The sequence below is a fragment of the Dipodomys merriami genome, unplaced genomic scaffold (assembly GCF_024711535.1).
Source record: "Dipodomys merriami isolate MVZ:Mamm:240054 unplaced genomic scaffold, mDipMer1.0.p SCAF_617, whole genome shotgun sequence".
NCBI classification, from domain to species: Eukaryota; Metazoa; Chordata; class Mammalia; order Rodentia; family Heteromyidae; genus Dipodomys; species Dipodomys merriami.
The window spans coordinates 547,819-568,058 of record NW_027206199.1 but is presented as its reverse complement, the minus strand read 5'-3'; the positions used below and the strand labels follow the sequence as shown (position 1 = coordinate 568,058).

Here is a 20,240-nt window from a genome sequence, read left to right as displayed (position 1 = left end):
TAATAAAACTCAGCCCTATCGACATTTATCAGAAAGATAAGAAATGTGGATAGAGGAGAGGAAGACAAGAAAAAAATGGTGGTAGGTGGTAGGTTTTTAAAGAGGATTCTGAGTAAGAACAACACCACACATGTCGTATTCAGGTAAGGGGTAGGTTTATTCGTTGTTCTGGCTGGCACCAGGCCGTGTTGGCACTTCTCACGGCTGGCTAGTGTGAATTGCAGATGTCTGGCTAAATGGATAGAACTAGGAGGGCCTTGCTTTGGGGAATGTGTAGATACACTGTGTTGTTTAGCCCCAGGGGAGCCCTTTTCCTTGTGCTGTGTTTATGTATAATGCTTTGCTAAGGCCTTGTCTCCACTGTAACAGAGTTTGGTGCAAGTTCTGTTCTGGGTAACAGGTCTTTGTAACAGTTGGCCACCTGCAGACCTCTAGAGCTCCAATAAAGACTCCAAAACTTGACCTCTCTATTTTGTTATGGCTGGATTTATATCTGATTTAAGGTACAGTATTACAAACTCCATAAATTTCATTTTCCTTATGACTAAATAATATTCCATAATATGTTTCTACAATATTACCTAATCTATTAAGCACCTCAGGGAATTCTGAATTAGGATTATGTCCCTACCCGCAGGACTTCAACGAGGGCAATGAACCTAAGCGAGACCCACAGGACTTCAACTAGGGCAATGAACCTAAGCAAGAAGGAATGAAGGGACAAGAGACAAGAAGAATGACAGCAAGACAGGGATTCTGATCAAGTTGCAAATTTTTATTTTTCACACAGGGGTATTTATATGCTTAGAATAAGGAAGCCTTTTCATTGGCCATAGCAGCTGTAGGATGTTTGCTTAGGGCAGTGTGAAAAGGTGTTCCTTAGCAGCTACCTGGTGTTTATTTGGGGCAGGATGAAAAGACCAGATTCTGTAAACAGCCTGGAGATGTTCCAGCGAGATAGTCAAGCTTATCATGCAGAGAGACTCTCTTTTGGGCTCCAGACAGGATAATTTAAGGAAACTGAGGCATGGTGAAGGCAACTGGAATACGGTATTTAGAAACATAGAAGTGCCATCTTTGCTTCAAAGAGAGACAACGGGATGTATTCCTTCCTTGAAGGATACATTCCACACCCCAAGAATGAACTCTTTTCTGACTGGACTATTCCTTCCTGAGAAAAACTGCTTCCCCAAACGTAAGCCCCTTCCAGCCCCCAAATGCTGATATTGGGGTACCTCTTTGTGCCAAAGATAAAGATCTGTTTTATGGCAGCCTGCATTTTACCTGGAAACTCAGAAAGTGATTAGAGCAAAGACAAATCACTATCTTTACATAACTTTGAAGCCAGATCCCATGCCTTTACCCTATAAATACCCCAACAGCCCAAGGAGCTGGGTATTTCTCTGTGTGTCTCCTTCTGTTTACATATTTATCTATGTGTGTGTCCTATAAACCTGTAAAAACAAGCATACTCTGCTAGAGTGTGCTCTTGTCCTTCTGTTTGTTTTTTGTCTGTCAGCCTGTTTGCTTGTTTGTTTATTTATTCAATAAAGTTGTGCCAAGTTTTCTAACTGTTAGTGAAATGAGCTTCCTTCCCACAGCTTAGTCCACTCCTTGGATTCTCACAGCTTAGCATGCTCCCTTCCCAGGCAACACTAGGCCCATATAGTAAAGGCAGGAAATAATCAACTTCCAACCGCCTTTACCTTGGGATGGCAGTTCTCTGGGGCATCTACCACCATCGAAGGCAACAAGAGCCCCTTAGAGTGACTTCAGGTTAGGGCAGCTGCAGGACCCTGCATCTACTATTTGGACAGCAGACATAAATCCTAGTTTGCCATGATGAAGCCCCTGGCCCTCACATCCACATCAGGGTCTCCACCTCGTAGCCCTTTCTAGTCCCTCCAAACCTCCAATGCTATATAGGTCACCCCAGACAATAGCCAGTGCTTTTCTCACTTCTCTCTGTGAGAAGGAGTCTTGATAGCCCCCTTTCCTGGCAATAAACCTTTCTTTATTCTCTGTACTTGGATGTGTGCATGGTTCTCTGGCAAATCTAATAACCTTTCAGTTAAACTTTCACTTACCATTCTGACTTATCCAGAAATTCTCATTCTGCGATCAAAGTCAAGGACCCTAAGTGAAGAGTTCCTATATTAAAAGGGAAGCTTCTCCAAACCTCATCTCCGACTACTGAGAATTCCAGTTTCACTTTGTGAGCATAATAATCCTTCACAACCACCCCTGGGGACCATGTGGACTCAAGCAGGCACAGTAGAAAGATGGTTATAAGGTTTATTACAGGGACCATATTTCCAAGGAGAGGGGGCAGAGGACATCTGCCCCTATCCAAGTGGCAGGTAGCTCTTGTGGCAGGTAGTGAGGAGTGTGTGTGTGTGTGTGTGTGTCCCCACACACAGGGGCACAGGTGGGTCTGGGTGGAGAAAGGGAGTGGCCAGCTGTCTGGCAGGACCTCTAGGGCAGGGAGGAGTTCTAGTCTGGTTGAAGCTGAGGACCCCAGGTGGGGATAATAAATAAAACAGTTAGAATAAACATGGATATATATACACAGGTATCTCTTGTATATTGATTTGCAGGTCTTTGTATATATGCCCTAGAATAGTTAGCATGTTCATAAGATCCATTTATAGTTTGTTGGGGAATCTCTGCACTGATTTCCATAGCGATCACACTTGTTTACAGTCCCACTAACAGCATAGGAGGGTTTGCCCTCCTCCCCATCCTCATCGGCAATGGTTGTCTGTCTTCTTGATGTTTTCAACCCCACTGGAGTGAGACAGAATCTTGGTGTAATTTTTGCATTGCATTTCTTTTCTGACTGAGGACTTTGAAACATACATTATTCTGAAAATTATTTGTTCAGTTTACTTGTTCATTTATAAATTGCATTATTTGTTCCTTTATATATTTCTGAGTTCTTTGTGTCACCAGAGGGAGGTCAGGGTTAGTGAAGTTTCCCTTTCAATGTAGGATTGCTTCCCTTAGGACCTTTGACCTCGATTGCAGAATAAAAATTTCTGGACAAGTCACCAAGAAAACTTGGCACAGCTTTACTGAGTAATTATGGAATCAGGCAAGCAGACAAACAGACAAAAAGCAGACAGACAGACAAACAGAAAGGCAAGGGCACATTCTGTTAGACTGTACATGCCCTCACAGAGAGAGAATGAGACAAACATGGAGAGAAAGAGCCAGAGACAGACGCAAAGAGACAAGGACACACAGAGAGACACACCCACGTAGAGAGAGACACAGACAGCTCCTTGGGCTGTTGGGCCATTTATACGGTAAAGGCAGAGTCTGGCTTCAAAGTTATGGTTTTACTTTCTGAGTTTGCAGGTAGTTCTGCATCCTGAGTTAAGGAGGTCCTTGCTATCTGCATTTTGAGGCAGGAGGTGGCTTACATTTGGAGAAGCACTTTTCTCAGGAAGGCATACATCCTGTTAGACAAGTGTTCTTTCTTGGGGTAAGGAATGCATCCCTCAAGGAAGGGAGGTATCTCTCTATGAAGCAAAGATGGTACTTCTGTGTTTTTAAATACCATATTTCTCAGTTTCCTTCACTACGACTCTGTTTCCTTAAGTTATCCTCACTCATTTTCTCCTAAATGACTTTATTCCCTTAATTTTAAGGGAACTACATGAAGGAATATCTCCTGTATTTGCTGTTAGGTGACCATCATTATTCCTGAGTCAATTCTGCTTCATTTGTATAATCTGGATATGGTATCTTTATCTATTGCATAGCTAGTCAAAACTTTTTCCCATTCTGGGGGTTGTCTCTTGTGTGTTGTAAACACAATGGACAAGGTGTTTGGTGCTTTGGTTTTTGTTGGGCTTTAAAAAAAATGATACTGTTTTATTTTGTTTATTTTTGGTCGGTCATGGGTTTAAACTCTGGGCTTGGACGCTGTCCCTGTGCTCTTCAGCTTTAGGAGAGCACTCTACTACTTGAGCCACAGTGCCACTTCCTTGTTGGGCTTTTATTGTGCATTTCGAAATCATGACCTCAAACTTGCCATGCAAGCTCTGTACTTTATGAACCACACTCCTAGATATTTTTCTTTCTTTATTTTCTAAATAGGGTCTCACATTTATGCCCCAGCCAGCTTAAACCCCAGTCATTTTAATACTTCCCTTCTTCCTGGATGACAGCATATGACAGCATGCACAACTATGCCTATCTTTTGGTAGTTATGATGAGGTCTTTACACACTTTTGCTTGGGCTGACCTCAATGTCTGCACTGATTTCCATAGTGAGTGCACTAGTCTACAGTCCCACTAATAGTACAGGAGAGTTCCTCTCCCTCCCCATCCTCATCAGCATTGGTTGCTTGTCTTCTGGATGATTTCATCCCTACTGGAGTGAGCCCTATTTTGGGCTTGTTTGGATCAACTCTCCGGAATTCCTTAAAATTGTGTGATTTTCACGGAAATATCTTCCTTGTTTACTTTTCTTGAAGCAGTTTTGCTGTGAAGTAAAAAAATCGAAACAAAAACAAAATCAGAAGACAAAGAAGATGTAGATTAAGCACATAATTCCTGCATGCCTGAGGACAGTCTCTGCCTGGCACCTTTGTGCCCCAATATTAGAGGGCTTCACACTGTTCTTGACACCAGCGTATGCTGGAGGAGATGGTACTGACCGTTTCTTCTTGTAACACTGTCAATTAGACATTGGTGTTTGGAAAAAATCAAAGGGGGAACACAAATTTTTCCTCCTTTTAAATTATGTGTGTGTGTGTGTGTGTGTGTGTGTGTGTGTGTGTGTGTGTGTGTGTGTGTGTGTGTGTGTGTGTGTGTGTGTGTGTGTGTGTGTGTGTGTGTGTGTGTGTGTGTGTGTGTTTGTATCCTGGGGCTTGAACTCAGGGCCTTGGCTGCGCTGCTGTGCTCAAAGCTACTGTTCTACCACTTGAGCCACATATCCATTTTGATTTGTGGTGGTTAAGTGGAGAGAATAGGTCTCTTGGATTTTCCTGCCCAGGCTGGCTTCCACCCATGATTATCCTCAGATTTCAGCCTCCTGAGTGACTAGGACTATAGGTGTGAGCCATAGGTGTGCACCTTATATGTTAGTTTCATATTTCTTAAATTCTTCTTCCTCAAAATTTCCATTGCCTTTGGCAGAAACTTTGGTTAAATCTTATACGATCCAATTATTGAGGAACTTGTTCAACTATGCAAGAAGAGGATTTGTTTGTTTTTTGCCTGGTTTTAATTCCAAAATTCTACCCAGGATTGTATCTATGTGATAAACTCACACCTTTCCCCATAATATATTGAGCACTCATTGGGCTGATGGGTAATAAAATCAGGGATATGAGAAGAAGAAATTTACGTCTCAGCTCGTTTATGAGAAAATATAAGCAATGTATGTTTCTTTTCTTTTTTAAATTTTTTGGGTCAGTTGTGGGGCTTGAACTCAGAGCCTGCATTCTGTCCCTGGGTCGTGTTCTTGGGTCAGGCCTGAACTCTGGGCCTGGGCGCTGTCCCTCAATTTTTCAGCTCAAGGCTAGCATTCTAGCTTTTGAACCACAGTACCATTTCCAGCTTATTATTTTTGCTTATGTGGTGCTGAGGAATTTGACCCAGGGCCTCAGGCATGCAAGGCAAGTGCTCTACCATTGAGCTACCTTCTCAGCCCCTGTCCTGGTCTCTTTTGCTCAAGGCTAGCCCTCTACCATCTTGAGTCACAGCTCTACCTCCAGTGTTTGAGTGGTTAATTAGAGACAAGAGCCATATTATGGGAACATTTCTGCTTGGACTGGCTTTGAGCTGCAATACTCAGATCCTCAGATCCTCAGATCTCAGCCTCCTGAATTGCTAGGATTATAGGCATGACCCATCACTACCTGGCAAATGTGTATTTCTCGTAAAAGCACAGACTATATGACATGTATAAGTTTGACTAAATTGGACCTTTCTACCACTAAACTTACTGGTGTAAGACAGCCTGTGTCAACCTGATGAGATTGATTTGGGAAGAGAAAAGAGGAGGAGGGAGAGTGGAGGAAGGTGACTCTGATCACTATGCATCATTGTATAACAAATCGATGTTAATAAAAAATCAAAAACCAACAGGCAGCCTGTGTGATCTAGAGAGCCTCAGAGGAGTTTTCAAACTCAAGAATGCAATGCCACCCCACAAAATTAAGAAGAGTGAGGGGAGGGGTTGGTGAGAATGCTGAAAGGGATGACATTGATGAAGATTCATCATATCACAAAATACCTTGATAAATGGCAACTCCTTTGTAGAACTACTTAAAAAGAGTAAGAACAATAACAATAACAAACAGTTTTGTGGATAGGGATGAGGTTGATAATGAATAAGTGACTTGTATACACACAGAATATCCCTGGTCACAGATACAGGACACAGTCCCTGCCTAGTCAGGTGCCCACTGGAGTGTTTACTTACTCATTTTCCACATCCTGGATAGTGTTAGGGAGAGGTCGATTTCTTGTTTCTGGAAGGCAGAGGACTGCAAGGACAGAAAGGATGGGGAAGGCTCCATAGAGAATCCAGGGCAGGTGGGGAGAATACACTGCTAAGGTCATAAAGAGAGGCGCCATCACTGCCCCTATTCTGCCGAAAAGTTCAGTGATTCCTGCAATGGTTGACCTTAGATTGCAAACAAAATAATAAAGAAAATGTTTAAGAACTTTACATGTATATTTTCTTTTTCTTTTTTACATTTTTTGGATCTGGTCGTGGGGCCTGAACTCTGGGCCTGGGACGGACATGTCCCTCAGCTCTTCAGCTCAAGGCTAGCGCTCTACCACTTGAGCCACAGTACCACATCTGGCTTTTTTTCTTTTTACTTATGTGGTGCTGAGGAATCGAACCCTGGGTCTCATGCATGCAAGGCAAGCACTCTACCACTGAGCCACCTTCCCAGCCTGTATATTTTCTTTTTCTTAAAAAAAAATTTTTTTTTTGGATGTGGGGCTTGAACTCTGGGCCTGGGCGCTGTCCCTCAGCTCTTCAGCTCAAGGCTAGTACTCTACCACTTGAGCCACAGTACCACTTCCTCCTTTTCTTTTTTTAAAGCCTTGATCTTCCTATGTAGACAAGGAGGAGACTGTCCTGACTTGCTCTCACAACTTCTTGGATTTCAGGTATCTGACATCATGCCTGCATCAAGTAAATTTTATTTATTGTCTTCATTTCATTTTGGAAGCAACACAATAAAGTTATTAAACACATAGGCTCTGGCAGCCAGTTGTCAATTGTCACACTTACTGCTAATGATTTAGAACCCTTAGTTTCATTATTCTTCAAATAGGGATACCTACAACACGAAATGAATGTTTTAGAAGGAGCACCTCTCTCAACATAATAGAGGATATATACTCAACTTACAACCCACAGTTAAACTTTTTCTTTTAGTCCAAGGCTTGAACTCAGGGTGTGGGTACTGTCCCTGAGCTTTTTCTCAGAAGGCCAGTCCTCTACTACTTGAGCCACAGCTCCATTAATGTCTTTCTTTGGTCAATTGGAGATTAGACACTTATGAACTCTTGCCTGAGCTGGTTTCAAACTGTGATCTTCAGATTTCAGCCTCCTAAGCAGCTAGGATTACAGGCAAGAGCACTGACAGTCAGCTTTCAATTAATTTTTATTTTTTTATTTTTTGTCTTTTTGGTCTGGTTGTGGGGCCTGAACTCTGGGCCTGGGCGCTGTCCCTCAGCTCTTCAGCTCAAGGCTAGCGCTCTACCACTTGAGCCACAACACCATTTCCGGCTTTTTTTTTTCTTTTTGTTTATGTGGTGCTGAGGAATCAAACCTAGGGCCTGATGCATGCAAGGCAAGCGTTCTACCACTGAGCCATCTTCCCAGCCCCTCAGTTAATTTTTATGTCTAGCAATGTGCCATGTCCTTTAATGAAGTCATACTCTTCCCTTTTTTATTCATGTGTATTGTAAAAAGGATTTTGTATTTTGATAATTCTTATATTATGTGATATATACACAATCTACCTTAATCTCATTTACCCTGTTTTATTCTTTCTTATCTTCCCTCTCTCCTTTTTGAAACAATTTTAACACATTTCACTATTTTGTTTCCATACATACACAGTATTTCAGCCATAATCTCCCCATATCCTTCTCATTTTATGCTTCCAATGTTTGCTCGTTAGTTAATGATTATTATTGAATGAATTGTTAAGTGGATTGTTCTTTTGCTTTTTAATTCTTTGAGATCTTTATATGCTGTATATTAATCCTTTATTTGATTAACATTTTGAAATGCTTTCTTTTCCGTTCTGTTGTCCTCTGATTGCCTGGTAATCATTTCTTTCACAATTCAGAAGTTTTTGTTCTCAATTCTTGATTCTACTTGCTGATCAATTAGAGTGTTATTCAGAAAGCTATCACCTCAATCAGTTTCACAGTTTCAGGCCATAATTAATATCTTGATCCATTTTGTAATGAATTGGTTTTTGTAGGGAGTGAGAGATAGTAACCTACTTTGAATTGCTTATATTTATTTATATATTGTGTTTCCCCAACTATTTGTTAAAGAGGCTATCCTTTTTGAATGTAAGTTTTTCCCCTTTGTTTAAGATCAGATCGCTAGAAGTTTGTGTGTTTTTTTTTTCTGTGTCTTCTTTTCCATCAGTCTAGGTGTCTACTTTTTGTGTTGGTACCATGTGGTTTTTGTTACTGTATCTCAATAGTGTATTTTGATGTTGGGAAGTTTGACATCTCTAGCAGTGTCCTGTTAGTTCAGGATTGCTTTGTCTAGTTAAGATCTTGTATAATCTCATGAATTTTAGGATTGATTTTTTTTCTATTTGTATAAAATGATATTGGAATTTTGGAACAGCTTGTATTGAAACTAGATTCCCTTCAGTAGTTCACCACTTTATTTATTCTACTGATTCATGAACATGGGAGATCTATTTTCTTTTTATCTTCATTGGCTTCTTTCAAAAAAAAAAAAATTAGCACCCCCCAAGCAGAAGCAGCCCAGGGACAGCACTCAGGCCCTGAGATCAAGTCCCAGGACCAGCACCACAAATCAAAGTGATATGGGTCATCTATGAAAAGATCATGGCTTCTTTGTTAAAATGTGTCGTTTTTCTTGTAGAAGCCTCTCACCCCCTGCGCTGGCTTACTCCAGGGATTTAATTTTTGAGGCTATTGCAAGTACAACTCTTTTCTTTCTGACCCTCAGTATTATTGGTAAACAGAAAAACAACTGCTTTTTCCTCTTTCCTGGTTTTTGTTGTTGTTGTTGTTTTGTTGGTTGTGGTGGTTTGGGGACTCTATTCCTCAAGGCTACCACTTTAAAGCACAGTTCCACTTCTGATCCTTGACTTTACAGGAAATAACTTTATTTTTTCCTTCTTAATGCAGTGTTGCCTATCAATTTTGACATATAGCCTTTATTATGTAGAGGTATGGTCCTTTTAAATATCTCCTTTAAATATTTAAATGTTTTATTATTTTTTTGAAAGTTGAGAAGTTTTAATTTTGTCCCCACAATAAATGTCATTAGTTCAGAAAATCTTCTCTGGAAGCAGACCAGGTTTTGTTTTGTAATTTTTAAGTGTTATGTAGCCCAGGATGTCTTAAACTTGAGAGACAGTACCTCACTACAGTTGGGATGAGCTCCATATAGTGAATTGAATAGGTTGTGAGGCCAGTGGTATCAGCACCAATTCCCAGAGTTGCTAAAACCATGCGCAGGGTCTGCTGAGTTTCTGTGGAGAGGAAGACACATCAGAGGCAGGCATACTTGACTGGAGAAATCTGTCTACCCCAAACAATTATGAGAAGTTCTATTGGAGGGATTTGCTAGCAAGAAACATGTGATAAACAAACAGGACCTAGCAGAAACCGTGTAACAGATGAGCTAGTGAAAGCAGACTCTAGTATGTTTGGGCTTAAGCACTGAATGAAGGAATGGAAAACATTTGCTGCAACTCTCCCTGCCCATTTGAGTTTTATCAGACATGGCAGAGGCAGGGAAAGTCAGGAAATGCTCTTTTTGTTGTTGTTGTTGTTGTTGTTCAGGATGTGGTAGGAATACATGGATAAAAATCTGAGGAGTTAATGACTCATGCCTTCAACAGTTTAGAACTAACAACAGGAGATTATTTCTTGACATAGGACAGGTATTCCAGCAGATGTACTAACAAGAGAACTGGATTCCGTTGGGAGTGAACTTTGTGAAGAAAGCAGGATCTAGATAACAAGCCAGGATTTTAAAATCTTAACATTAGGACTCTTATGAGAAAGCTAGTGCTGTGTTGGGAATCACTGACACAGAAAATGAAAAAAGTTTTGAAGCCTAATAAAAGTAGTCAAAGATATGATTAAAAACGAAGGTACTTTCAGAGGAGAGCCGGCTGGCAGCAGGAGATAGAAGGGAGTATACAGTTCTAGCTTCTTCAAATACATTCCTGCCGTGAGAACATGATGGAGGGGACCAATGTAGTCCCCACTGTAAGGGTTGAGAAGCTCGCTGCACACAAGGAAGACTCTAAGAGAAGTTCTCTCATGCAAAGAGCAAGGGGATTTATTCACCAAGCATGCAAGGGGCTCACTGAATACACAGGAACAGAGAGCCCTGAGCTGAAAGCAGGCAGGGTTTATAAAGGCAAAAGACTACAAAATGACAAAAAGATACATTAACCAGGTGTTAACATCCCAGGGGGGTTAGCATCAGCTGGAGGTTATGGAACCAAAAGCTACAAAGTGATAGTAACTGGGTGTTAACATCCCAGGGCGGTTAGCATCAGCAGGGGGTTACAGAACCAAAAGCTACAAAGGGACAGTAACCAGATGTTAACATCCCAGGGCGGTTAGCATCAATGTCCCCTGAGTGAGATGAAGTTGTTTTTGCTAGAGTTATTTTTGCTCTTTTACTTTCTCACCCACAATCATCACTTAAAGTCATGCAATTAATATAGTAAATTGTGCTGTGTTGCTATTTAGGAATATATTATAAAAAAAGCTGGAATATACGGACTCAAGGGGTGACAAAGAGAAATGTACTCTTACCTGACTTACACAATCATAACCCCTCTTATATCTCCTTTATAAGAAAAAAAATTTAAGTGGGAAGGTGGCTCAGTGGTAGAGTGCTTGCCTTGCATTCCTGAGGCCCTGAGTTCTATTCCTCAGCACCACATAAGCAAAAAGAAAAAGCCAGAAGTGGCTCTGTGGCTCAAGTGGTAGAGCACAAGCCTTGAGCTGAAAAGCTGAGTGACAGTGCCCAGGCCCAGAGTTTAGGCCCCACGACTGGACCCCCCCCCCAAAATAGAAAGAATAAATTTAAAAACCATACTTAAGTTAGTGTCTTGTCTTTTTCCTGTTGTATTCTTACTCTCTGCCTGAAGGCAAGGTTTTTTTTTATTGTTGTTGTTTATTTTTTGTTTTTGTTTTTCTAAATCTTATTCCAGTGGCCTGGTGTTCTGGTACATGCCTGAAATTCTAGCTATTTAGAAGGCTGAGATCTGAGGATGGCAGTTCAAAGCCAGCCTGGGCAGGAAAATTCATTAGACCCTTATCACTGATTTACCACCACAAAACTGTAAGTGATGCTATGGCTCAAAGTGGTAGAGTGGTAGTCAAGCCAAAGAGTTTAGAGACAGCAACCAGGCCCTGAGTTCAAGCTCCAGGACTGAACCCCTGACCCCAACCCCCCAAATCAACAACAACAACAAAACCCTTCATTCAAATCAATGAGCCTCTTTTCTTAAACTGTTGCATTTAGAGTGTAACAAAGGAGAGAATGACCAAGATAGAAAGACTTGATAAATTGGAAAAAATAATTCCAGGGAGAGGATTGTGTGTCTTCCTGGGTTTACAATTGCAAGATCTTTGATAACACAATGCATGCAATTAGTTCTAAAGAAATTGTTAGGTATCAGTGGCACTGATGTTCAGATTTATCGTAGATTTGATAAGGACAGCCTCGGGTCCTGAAGAACATTGGCTCCTTAAGAACTTTGGCTCAGTAAGAGCCTAAGTTTTGCCAAAAACTGCTGTAGGGACAGCTTCTAAGCCTTCACATTAACTTCATGGGATCCTCCGGTTATCCATGGTGATGCCATTCTTTTGGCCCAGATGAGTAAACCAAAGAAATTTCTGGAAGATAGGAGACATTACTTACTTTTCCCCAACTCATTTCTCACCTGGGGACAAAAAGGTGCTGACCAGAATCGAAAGTCCTGTCAGGAACATGAACAGTATCTGACTTTGTTTTCGGCCCAGATAATTTAATACCAAGAAGGCAACGAATCTGCTGATGAGTGTGACAAGGCCGAAGAGAATCTGGAACAGAAAGATGTTGCTCCCCAGGTGCTGCAGGTTGAGTATCAGGCCGAAGAAGGGTATGGCCAGTGCCATTCTGAAGTTAAAAGAATAAAAACACATTTAAGATGATAGAGCAAATTAATTTCAGATACAAAGGAAAAGAAGATCAGTGAAGCCGGGCGCCGGAGGCTCACGCCTGTAATCCTAGCTACTCAGGAGGCTGAGATGTGAGGATCCCGGTTCAAGTCCGTGAGACTCTCATGAAAACTGGAAGTGGCGCTGTGGCTCAAGCGGTAGAGTGCTTGCCTGGAGCTGAAGAGCTCAGGGATAGCGCCCAGGCCCAGAGTTTAAGCCCCATGAATGACCAAAAGAAAAAAAAGATCACTGAATTCCTTGCTTTCCCTGGGGAAATAGTACAAGATTCCCTGCAGGTGAACACAAATGTAACAGTAGACATTAGATTTCGGTTCAAATCATTGTGACTCATACTTTCCTGCCTATGACATATTTTGGTAAAAATTCTTCATGAACTTCAAAATACTGTTTCATCATCACTACGGACTAGATGAAGAAATAAGATTAATCTCTATTAAGTGACTTGTTCTGTATCTCAGCACTGGTATGGAACCCTCTTCCATTCAACCTCTGTAATGTTCATTCCAATTACTGTATGCTTTTTGTCTCATAAGATGTGAGATATTTAGCAAATTTAGTCAGAGATGTCTTCAACATACACGTATTCAAAACATATACAGCATTTAAAAATATATTATAATCTTGGGCTGGGAAGGTGGCTCAGTGGTAGGGTACTTGCCTTGCATGCTTGAGGAACTGGGTTCAATTCCTCAGCACCATATGACAAGAAAAAGCCAGAAGTGGCACTGTGGCTCAAGTGGTAGAGCGCTAGCCTTGAGCTGAAGAGCTAAGGGACCGTGCCAAGGCCCAGAGTTAGGCTCCATGACCAAAAAAACAAAACAAAACAAAACAAACCTATTATAATCTTATATCTTTTTTTTTTTTTTGGCCAGTCATGGGCCTTGAACTCTGGGCCTGGGCACTGTCCCTCAGCTCTTCATCTCAAGGCTAGCGCTCTACCACTTGAGCCTCAGCGCCACTTCCAGCTTTTTTCTTTTTGCTTATGTGGTGCTGAGGAATCGAACCCATGGCCTCATGCATGCAAGGCAAGCGCTCTACCACTGAGCCACCTTCCCAGCCCTAATCTTATATCTTATATATAACGTGTATACTTTATATTATATATGCTATGTATTATGTATGTTACCTATAGCTTATATGTTTAAAATATATCTTGAATATAATAAGTATGTATAATTGACTTTCAAATTAAACACATACAATGGAATCATGTGCATTTTCACCAGCAGTCATAGGGCTTTGTTTTTTGTTTGTTTGCCAGTCCTGGGGCTTGAGCAATGGCCGAAGCACTGTCTCTGAGCTTCTGTGCTCAAGGCTATTATTCTACCACTTGAGCCACAGTGCCACTCTGGCTTTTTCTGAGATTATTGGAGATAAGAGGTTTATAGACTTTCTGGTGTCAGATCTCAGCCTCCTGAGTAGGCAGGTTCACAGGCATGAGCCACTGATGCCAGGTCGTGTGCACTTTTCATTTAATTTAATCAATGCAAAATGCATCATACTGGTTAGTGTCTCATGCCAGAACTCCGGTGGGCTTTAGGAAAGTGAATCCAAGCCCAAAAAATTGTTTCAGTAAATCTTTCCAATGCTTTCTCTCTAATAATAGAAATTCATGGTCTTTTAGATTTTCTCTTGTTTTCTTCCCCTGCTCCAAGTATCTCAATGCCACTATAACAAAGAGAAGAGAGTGTTTTATTTCTATACAAGGATTGTGACTACTTGCTCTAAAATGATATACTCACTTGCAATTAAAAGAAACACATTTAATAATACTTAGTGTTTAAGAAGCATTGACTGGGATTTTTCCTTGTATGTTGTGCTAAAATTCATGACAATATTGGCCTAGGGAACTTTTAGTTGCTCAATATACAGATGGAAAACTATTGTCACACACCAATTAATAGCATCTCTGGGCAATAGACTGTTGGAGAGCACTCTCCTTTGTTATTAAAAAATTTTAATTGTTGTTACAAAGATGATGTACAGAGGTGTTAGAATTCCATAAGTCAGGGAAAGAGTTTATTTCTGTCACTGTCCTTTGGAGGGGAATCATAGTTGGGAAGGCACTACAATTTCAATAACCAGCAACAAACCATATCAAAATAGAAGATGGGAAATGCTGGTGGGGAACCCAGGGACCTGACTGCTCTGCTTTAAGAGGACAAAGAATTCAGGGTGGGTCAATGAACTCCCTGAAGGTACTAAGTTCCAACACATCTGTGGTAAGTGAATTATCCCAGAAGCCGTATTTTGGAAGATAGAATTTTGGAGTCTTTTTTACACAGCAGGCTGCATGCAGCCAGTTGTTACAAAGGCCTGTAGTTCCCAAGTACATATAACACAGTTAGGAAACAGTCCAGAGAGCAAAGAAGGAACAAAAACAAAGCAAGAAACCAATTCAGCTTCAATTGAGAGTGAGTTGAGATGCTACAATGACCAGGGATGAGCCAGGAGCCAGGACACAGGACAGGATCATGGAGACACATGGCATAGCATCCCTGCCTAAGTAGGGCCCATGCAGGGGGCAAGTTCACAGGACACTTCCCAGGTACTGGACTACGTTCAGCAACCTATCAGCCAAGTGCCTGCCAGTATCTCCAGGGATCAAGGTATGCCCCTTACCTGAAGGTTGGCGATATCACCCTCCCCCACAATGAAAGCATGTTAACATCTGCATTTCTCTGAAGCAGAGCCTCCTAGCTCACCTTGAACTAAGCATCTGCATTTCAAAGGATGGTTTGTGTCACCTCTAGGCCAGCCCCCCTTTCCCCCCCACCCCCATCTCCTGCTTAGGTACCAGGATATGTGCAAGAAATTATTTAGGCTCAGCTACCTTACTTCATATCCAAAGGGAGAATATGGTTTTGAGTGAACAGAAGCATTCAAGATCCAAGGTTCAGCAGATTAGAAGCTTCCTGTGTGTAAGGGGAAAGACAACATACTAAGGAAAGAAAGAGAAGAAGACCATTAGGAACTGTGAAAGAGAGGACAGCTAAACACCTGGAGGTGCAGAAAGGCCATGGAGAGAAAAGAAGAAAACATCCATACTTGAAGGAGGTTATGCCAAAGCCACTACCACAAGGGCTGCCAGGCAAGCTGGGGGACCACAGAGTAGACATCCTGGACACAGGAACAAACATGAAACCCAGTGTGGATGTGGGATTTGGTGTGATAGTGACTCTTGTTGGGCAGTCTAGAACTGGAGCACAAAGGAATTCTGTCACTCTCCATAGCTCAGAGTGTACATATATTGGGTGAATGTCAGTGACTCACACCTGTAATCCTAGCTCCTTAAGAGGCTGGGATCTGGGCTGGGAAGGTGGCTCAGTAATAGAATGCTTGCCTCCTATGCATGAAGCCCTGGTTTCGATTCTTCAACATCACATAAGCAGAAAAAGTTGGAAGTGGCTCTGTGGCTCAAGAGGTAGATTGCTAGCCCTGAGCTGAAGAGCTGAGGTACAGTGCCAAGGCCCAGAGTTAGGCCCCATGACCGAAAAGAAAAAGAGAGAAAGGGGTGGGGGGAGTGGCTGAGATCTGAGGTTTAAGTTTCAAAGCTAGCCTGTGCAGAAAGTCTGTGAGACTCAGGCAGAGTGGAGGTATGCCTCAACTGGAAAAGTGCTAGCCTTGAACAAACAAGGTAAGGGACAGTGCCCAAGTCCCAAGTTCCAGCCCCAGGATCAGCAAACACACACCGACATACACATAGGGCATTTTTTTTTATTAACTTGGAATTTGTTGGGGGAAGCCAAAACTAATCCTTTTTTAATATACCAGGAGTTCCCCCCCACCCCTGAAAATCAAAATACTGGTTTCTCATAAGCCCTCAGGGTCAGGAAATATGATGTTTGTTGAGACCCCAGGAAATGTGGAAAGCCCTGCTGATTGTTGTGGTTGAAAGACCCCAGACTCCTGGGATACTTTTGTCTACGGGAGGGCGCCCCAGAAGCTAAGACTCCAAACCAGTAGATGCAACAAGCAAGAAGAGTTTATTCAGCATTTGCGCAAACGGTCTCTCTGCCCCAGCAAGGGAGAGAGAGCCCCAAGCAGCGGTTACAGTATTCTTAAAGGCAAAACCACAAGATTAGCATATAACACCAGGTGTCCCCCGGATTGGCCCATTTAGAAGTCACTATGTACTCCAGCAATCATTTTTACTACGCGGGGAAGTTTATAACATTCTTTGTAAAATTGATTGGCTCGGGTGATTTAAAGGAGGTAGTTACTCTGGGAGGTAAGAGTTAGGGGAGTTCACATAGTAACAGGCTTGTGATTGATTAACATTTGGCCTCATTTGCTGGACTTGCCAGGTGGTCCTTATCTTGGGTCCTTATCTTGGGTCCCATTTTTGGGTCCCATTTGGCCACTTGGGGAATTTACTTGTTTGTTCTTTATCTATGACCACAGACCTTGTCCCAGGCCGGCATCTAGGCTCCGAGACTTTTTACTCAGTTCCTTATTTCCAGAAGGGAGGGGGGTTAGTGCTAGGGCAAGCAAGTTTACAAAAGCAAAATCAACAGTTAGCAATTGTAAAATGTAATTCTAATTTTTAATCTTTCAATGGTAAGGTTGTGAGATCTGCAGCTCTGTTTGGTTATCAGTAGCCCAGATAAGATCAGCCCTGTTTGGTTAACAATAGTAGAACAGCCAGGCCATCTAGCCCTATCCTGCCCCCCAGGAGAAAGAATACCTGCTTGCTTTGTGTGGGCCCCCCCAAATTCACTGGCCTAATCAAACCAGAATGATAGATTAGTTAGAACAGATAGTATGAGATGGACTCTAACTCCACTGGCCACTGTCATAAATATGCAATCTTTATGTGGGTGTTGTAAACATTTTGGCCACCTGCCTGTGGCCAGGCTTGACCACATGGATTTTGCCTTTAAAAACCCTAGCTTGTGGGCCATTCAGGGTCACAGTTTTCATGTGTGCTGCATCCCTGGCCGGTCAGCTTTCCTCTTTGGCAGTAAAGTCATCTTTTTACTTGAGGCTATCTCTGAGTAGTGGATGCTTTTCCCCATAACAGAACTCAAGGGCTAACAAAAACTTCTTTTTTTTAAGAAGCAAAATAATCTCAGAAAGGGAGCAATAATTATGGTTATTATTTTTCTTAATGAGATAAAGGTAGAAGAGAAATGATTCAAGAAATGAAAATGTGCTCATTTGGTTGGCTAACATATGGGCCTATGGATTTATAAAATGGATCTGGATGAACACAGAATTTATGCCTTTTTCTTTTTTGTAAGTAATGGTGTTTTATCTCAGGCATGAGAACTTGGATTCTGTTACTTTACCTACAACCCCAGCTCGTTTTCCTTTTGTTATTTTTCAAAGAGAGTCTTGCTTTTTGCCAGGGCCATCCAGGACCCAAACCTGCCTACATATGCCCCTGCATAGCTGTGATGACACCACCCCTTTCTTCTGATTGGTTGAGATGAGGTCTTGTGAACTTTTTGGCTAAGCTGGCCTTGAACTGTGATCCTCCCAACATCAGCACTTAGAACACTTAGAATCATGTTGTGAGACTCTGAGCCTGGCTGCAATTTTCCTTATGTAAGTTCTATTTCAATAAAAACTAAAAAGATAAAATGTTCAAGTATGTTTCACAGTAGACTACTCCATATGCTAATATGCAGTGCTGAACTTTGTTCTGGAATGTGATTTCCATATTTTCTGTAGTTCAGTCTCACTGAGAGATCTCATAAGGTAACTAAAGATCTCATAACTAAGATCGCATAACTAAGATCTCATAAGGTAATTAAACATAAACCCTTTAATATGATTTTTCTTATCTTATGTATTGATCTGTTGTATACAATGCTGCCACTGTTTTGTTTTGTTTTTTGTTTTTGAGAATCCTGGGGCCTGAACTCAGGGCCTGCATGTAGTCCCTGAACCTCTTGGTGCTCAAGGCTAGCACTCTACTACTGGAGCCATAGCACCACTTTCTGGTATTTTCTTAGTCATTTAATGGAGATAAGCGTCTCATGGACTTTCCTACCCTGGGCTGGCTTTGAACTATGATCCTCAGATCTCAGCCTTTTGAGTAGCTAGGATTACAGGCATGAGCCACCAGTGAAAGACCTGACCAATAATTTACCTGAGACCTCATTTTATTCTGGAATTTAGCCTCTGACCTACTGCAGTGCTAAAGGCAGAAAATTCCACAGAAAGTTAAATAGAAACAGTCCTTGGAAAACTGCAGATGATGCTTACCTAAGATAAGCCAAATTGCCTGAGATTCCAGACAGCACCCCACCTAGGAGTAGTGACCAATATCTAACCAGAAAGTCCTGCAGTTCTGCATGTACTCCCTTGCACCACCCTTGTGACTTTAACCAATCATTTTAAAGCGCATCAACCTCTTGATCGGACCAATAACTCTTTCCAAATTTTTTCCCGCCATTGGACCCACGAACCATGTATTAGAGATGTTTTATGATTTTCCCGCGGTGTGTGTTGAGTTGTCAAGGAATGATATGATGAGTGCAAAGCCCCAGCCTTCCCCAAAGAGTGTATAAAACGGCTGCAAACCCCAGGCTCGGGCCTCTCAGCGTCACCAGTTGTTTGTTGTGTGCCCAGAGAACCTAGCTAGCTTGCAATAAATACCTCACTGCTGATTACATCGATCTTGGTCTCTGGTGGTCTTTTTGGGCATCCCGAACTCAAGCATTATACCAGTCCCTGGCCTGCTGTTGCTATTGTTTTTGAAAGAATAAATGTAGTTCCTCTCTAATAAGATATTGGAGGTAAAATATATTGATAAGTTTATTTAAAGGAACATACCTGATAAAACTCAGGCAGCAGCTTCTCATACACAGCCTGGGTGTGTGGAGCAACTGAAAAATGGGTATTTTTGCCTTGGCGTCCTCAAACTCCTCCTGCAGGTTGGATTTCACAAACTTGGACAACAAAAGTCATAAGCATTCATGAGATGTCAATAATGTGCCAATTATTTTGCTAAATACTAGAAGATGAAACACATATGGTGTGTTGAATCCTCAAGGAAAACTACAGAGTAGGGACTTGGGCATTAAATCCATCTAAGGTGGGAAGAACCATGAAAGATACAGGAAGAGGGGAATTAGATAAGATTAAAGCCTGTTTAAATACTGAGGCAAGGACAAGTAAAGAACCTTGACATTTAAGAGTATGTGTGTGTGTGTGCGCGTGAGTGTGTGTGTGTGTGTGTGTGTGTGTGTGTGTGTGTGTTGGTCCTACGGCTTGAAGTCAGGGCCTGGGTGCTGTCCCTGAGCTGCTTTTGCTCAAGGCCAGACTCTAACACTTGACCGTAGCAACTCTTTTGCCTTCTTTTTTTTAAAAATTTTTTTTGGGGGGGTCCGGTTGTGGGACCTGAACTCTGGGCCTGGGTGCTGTCCCTCAGGTCTTCAGCTCAAGGCCAGTGCTCTACCACTTGAGCCACAGCACCACTTCCAGTTTTTCTTTTATTTTTGTTTATGTGGTGCTGAGGAATCCAACCCAGGGCTTCATGCATGCAAGGCAAAGGCTCTACCACTGAGCTACCTTCCCAGCCCTCTTTTGCCTTCTTCTGTGTGGTTTTTGGGAGATAAGAGCCTCAGGCTGGCTTTGAGTCTTGATCCCCTGTTCTCAGCTTCCTGAGTAGCTAGGATTACAGGGGTGAGACAGATGTGCCTGGCTTGTGTTTATTATTTTTATAACAGTTTATTCATTTACTACATTAGGCCTGTGGAGAGTTAATACTGGATATGACAGACTGTTCTATCAGTGAGTTAGTATTTTAGATTATCCAAGTAAAGACACAAAATACAAAATGA

The 20,240-nt window shown here is 41.9% G+C and overlaps 1 protein-coding gene across 2 annotated transcripts in view; it reads right to left on the bottom strand.

Moving 5' to 3' along the window:
• Nucleotides 1–4,078: 4,078 nt before the first annotated feature.
• The window catches only part of LOC138814859 (steroid transmembrane transporter SLC22A24-like), a 28,821-nt gene continuing 12,659 nt past the window's right edge, over nucleotides 4,079–20,240 (bottom strand). The window contains exons 6-10 of one of the 2 annotated variants that reach the window (XM_070003948.1): nucleotides 19,231–19,346; nucleotides 12,171–12,385; nucleotides 9,620–9,731; nucleotides 6,440–6,643; nucleotides 4,079–4,492 (exon numbers count right to left, since the gene is read on the bottom strand). In XM_070003948.1, the coding sequence (XP_069860049.1) occupies nucleotides 4,432–4,492; nucleotides 6,440–6,643; nucleotides 9,620–9,731; nucleotides 12,171–12,385; nucleotides 19,231–19,346 (708 nt within the window). In that variant the 3' untranslated portion in view covers nucleotides 4,079–4,431. The remainder of the gene's footprint in view (nucleotides 4,493–6,439; nucleotides 6,644–9,619; nucleotides 9,732–12,170; nucleotides 12,386–19,230; nucleotides 19,347–20,240) is intronic. The other variant, XM_070003949.1, reaches the window with a different exon arrangement.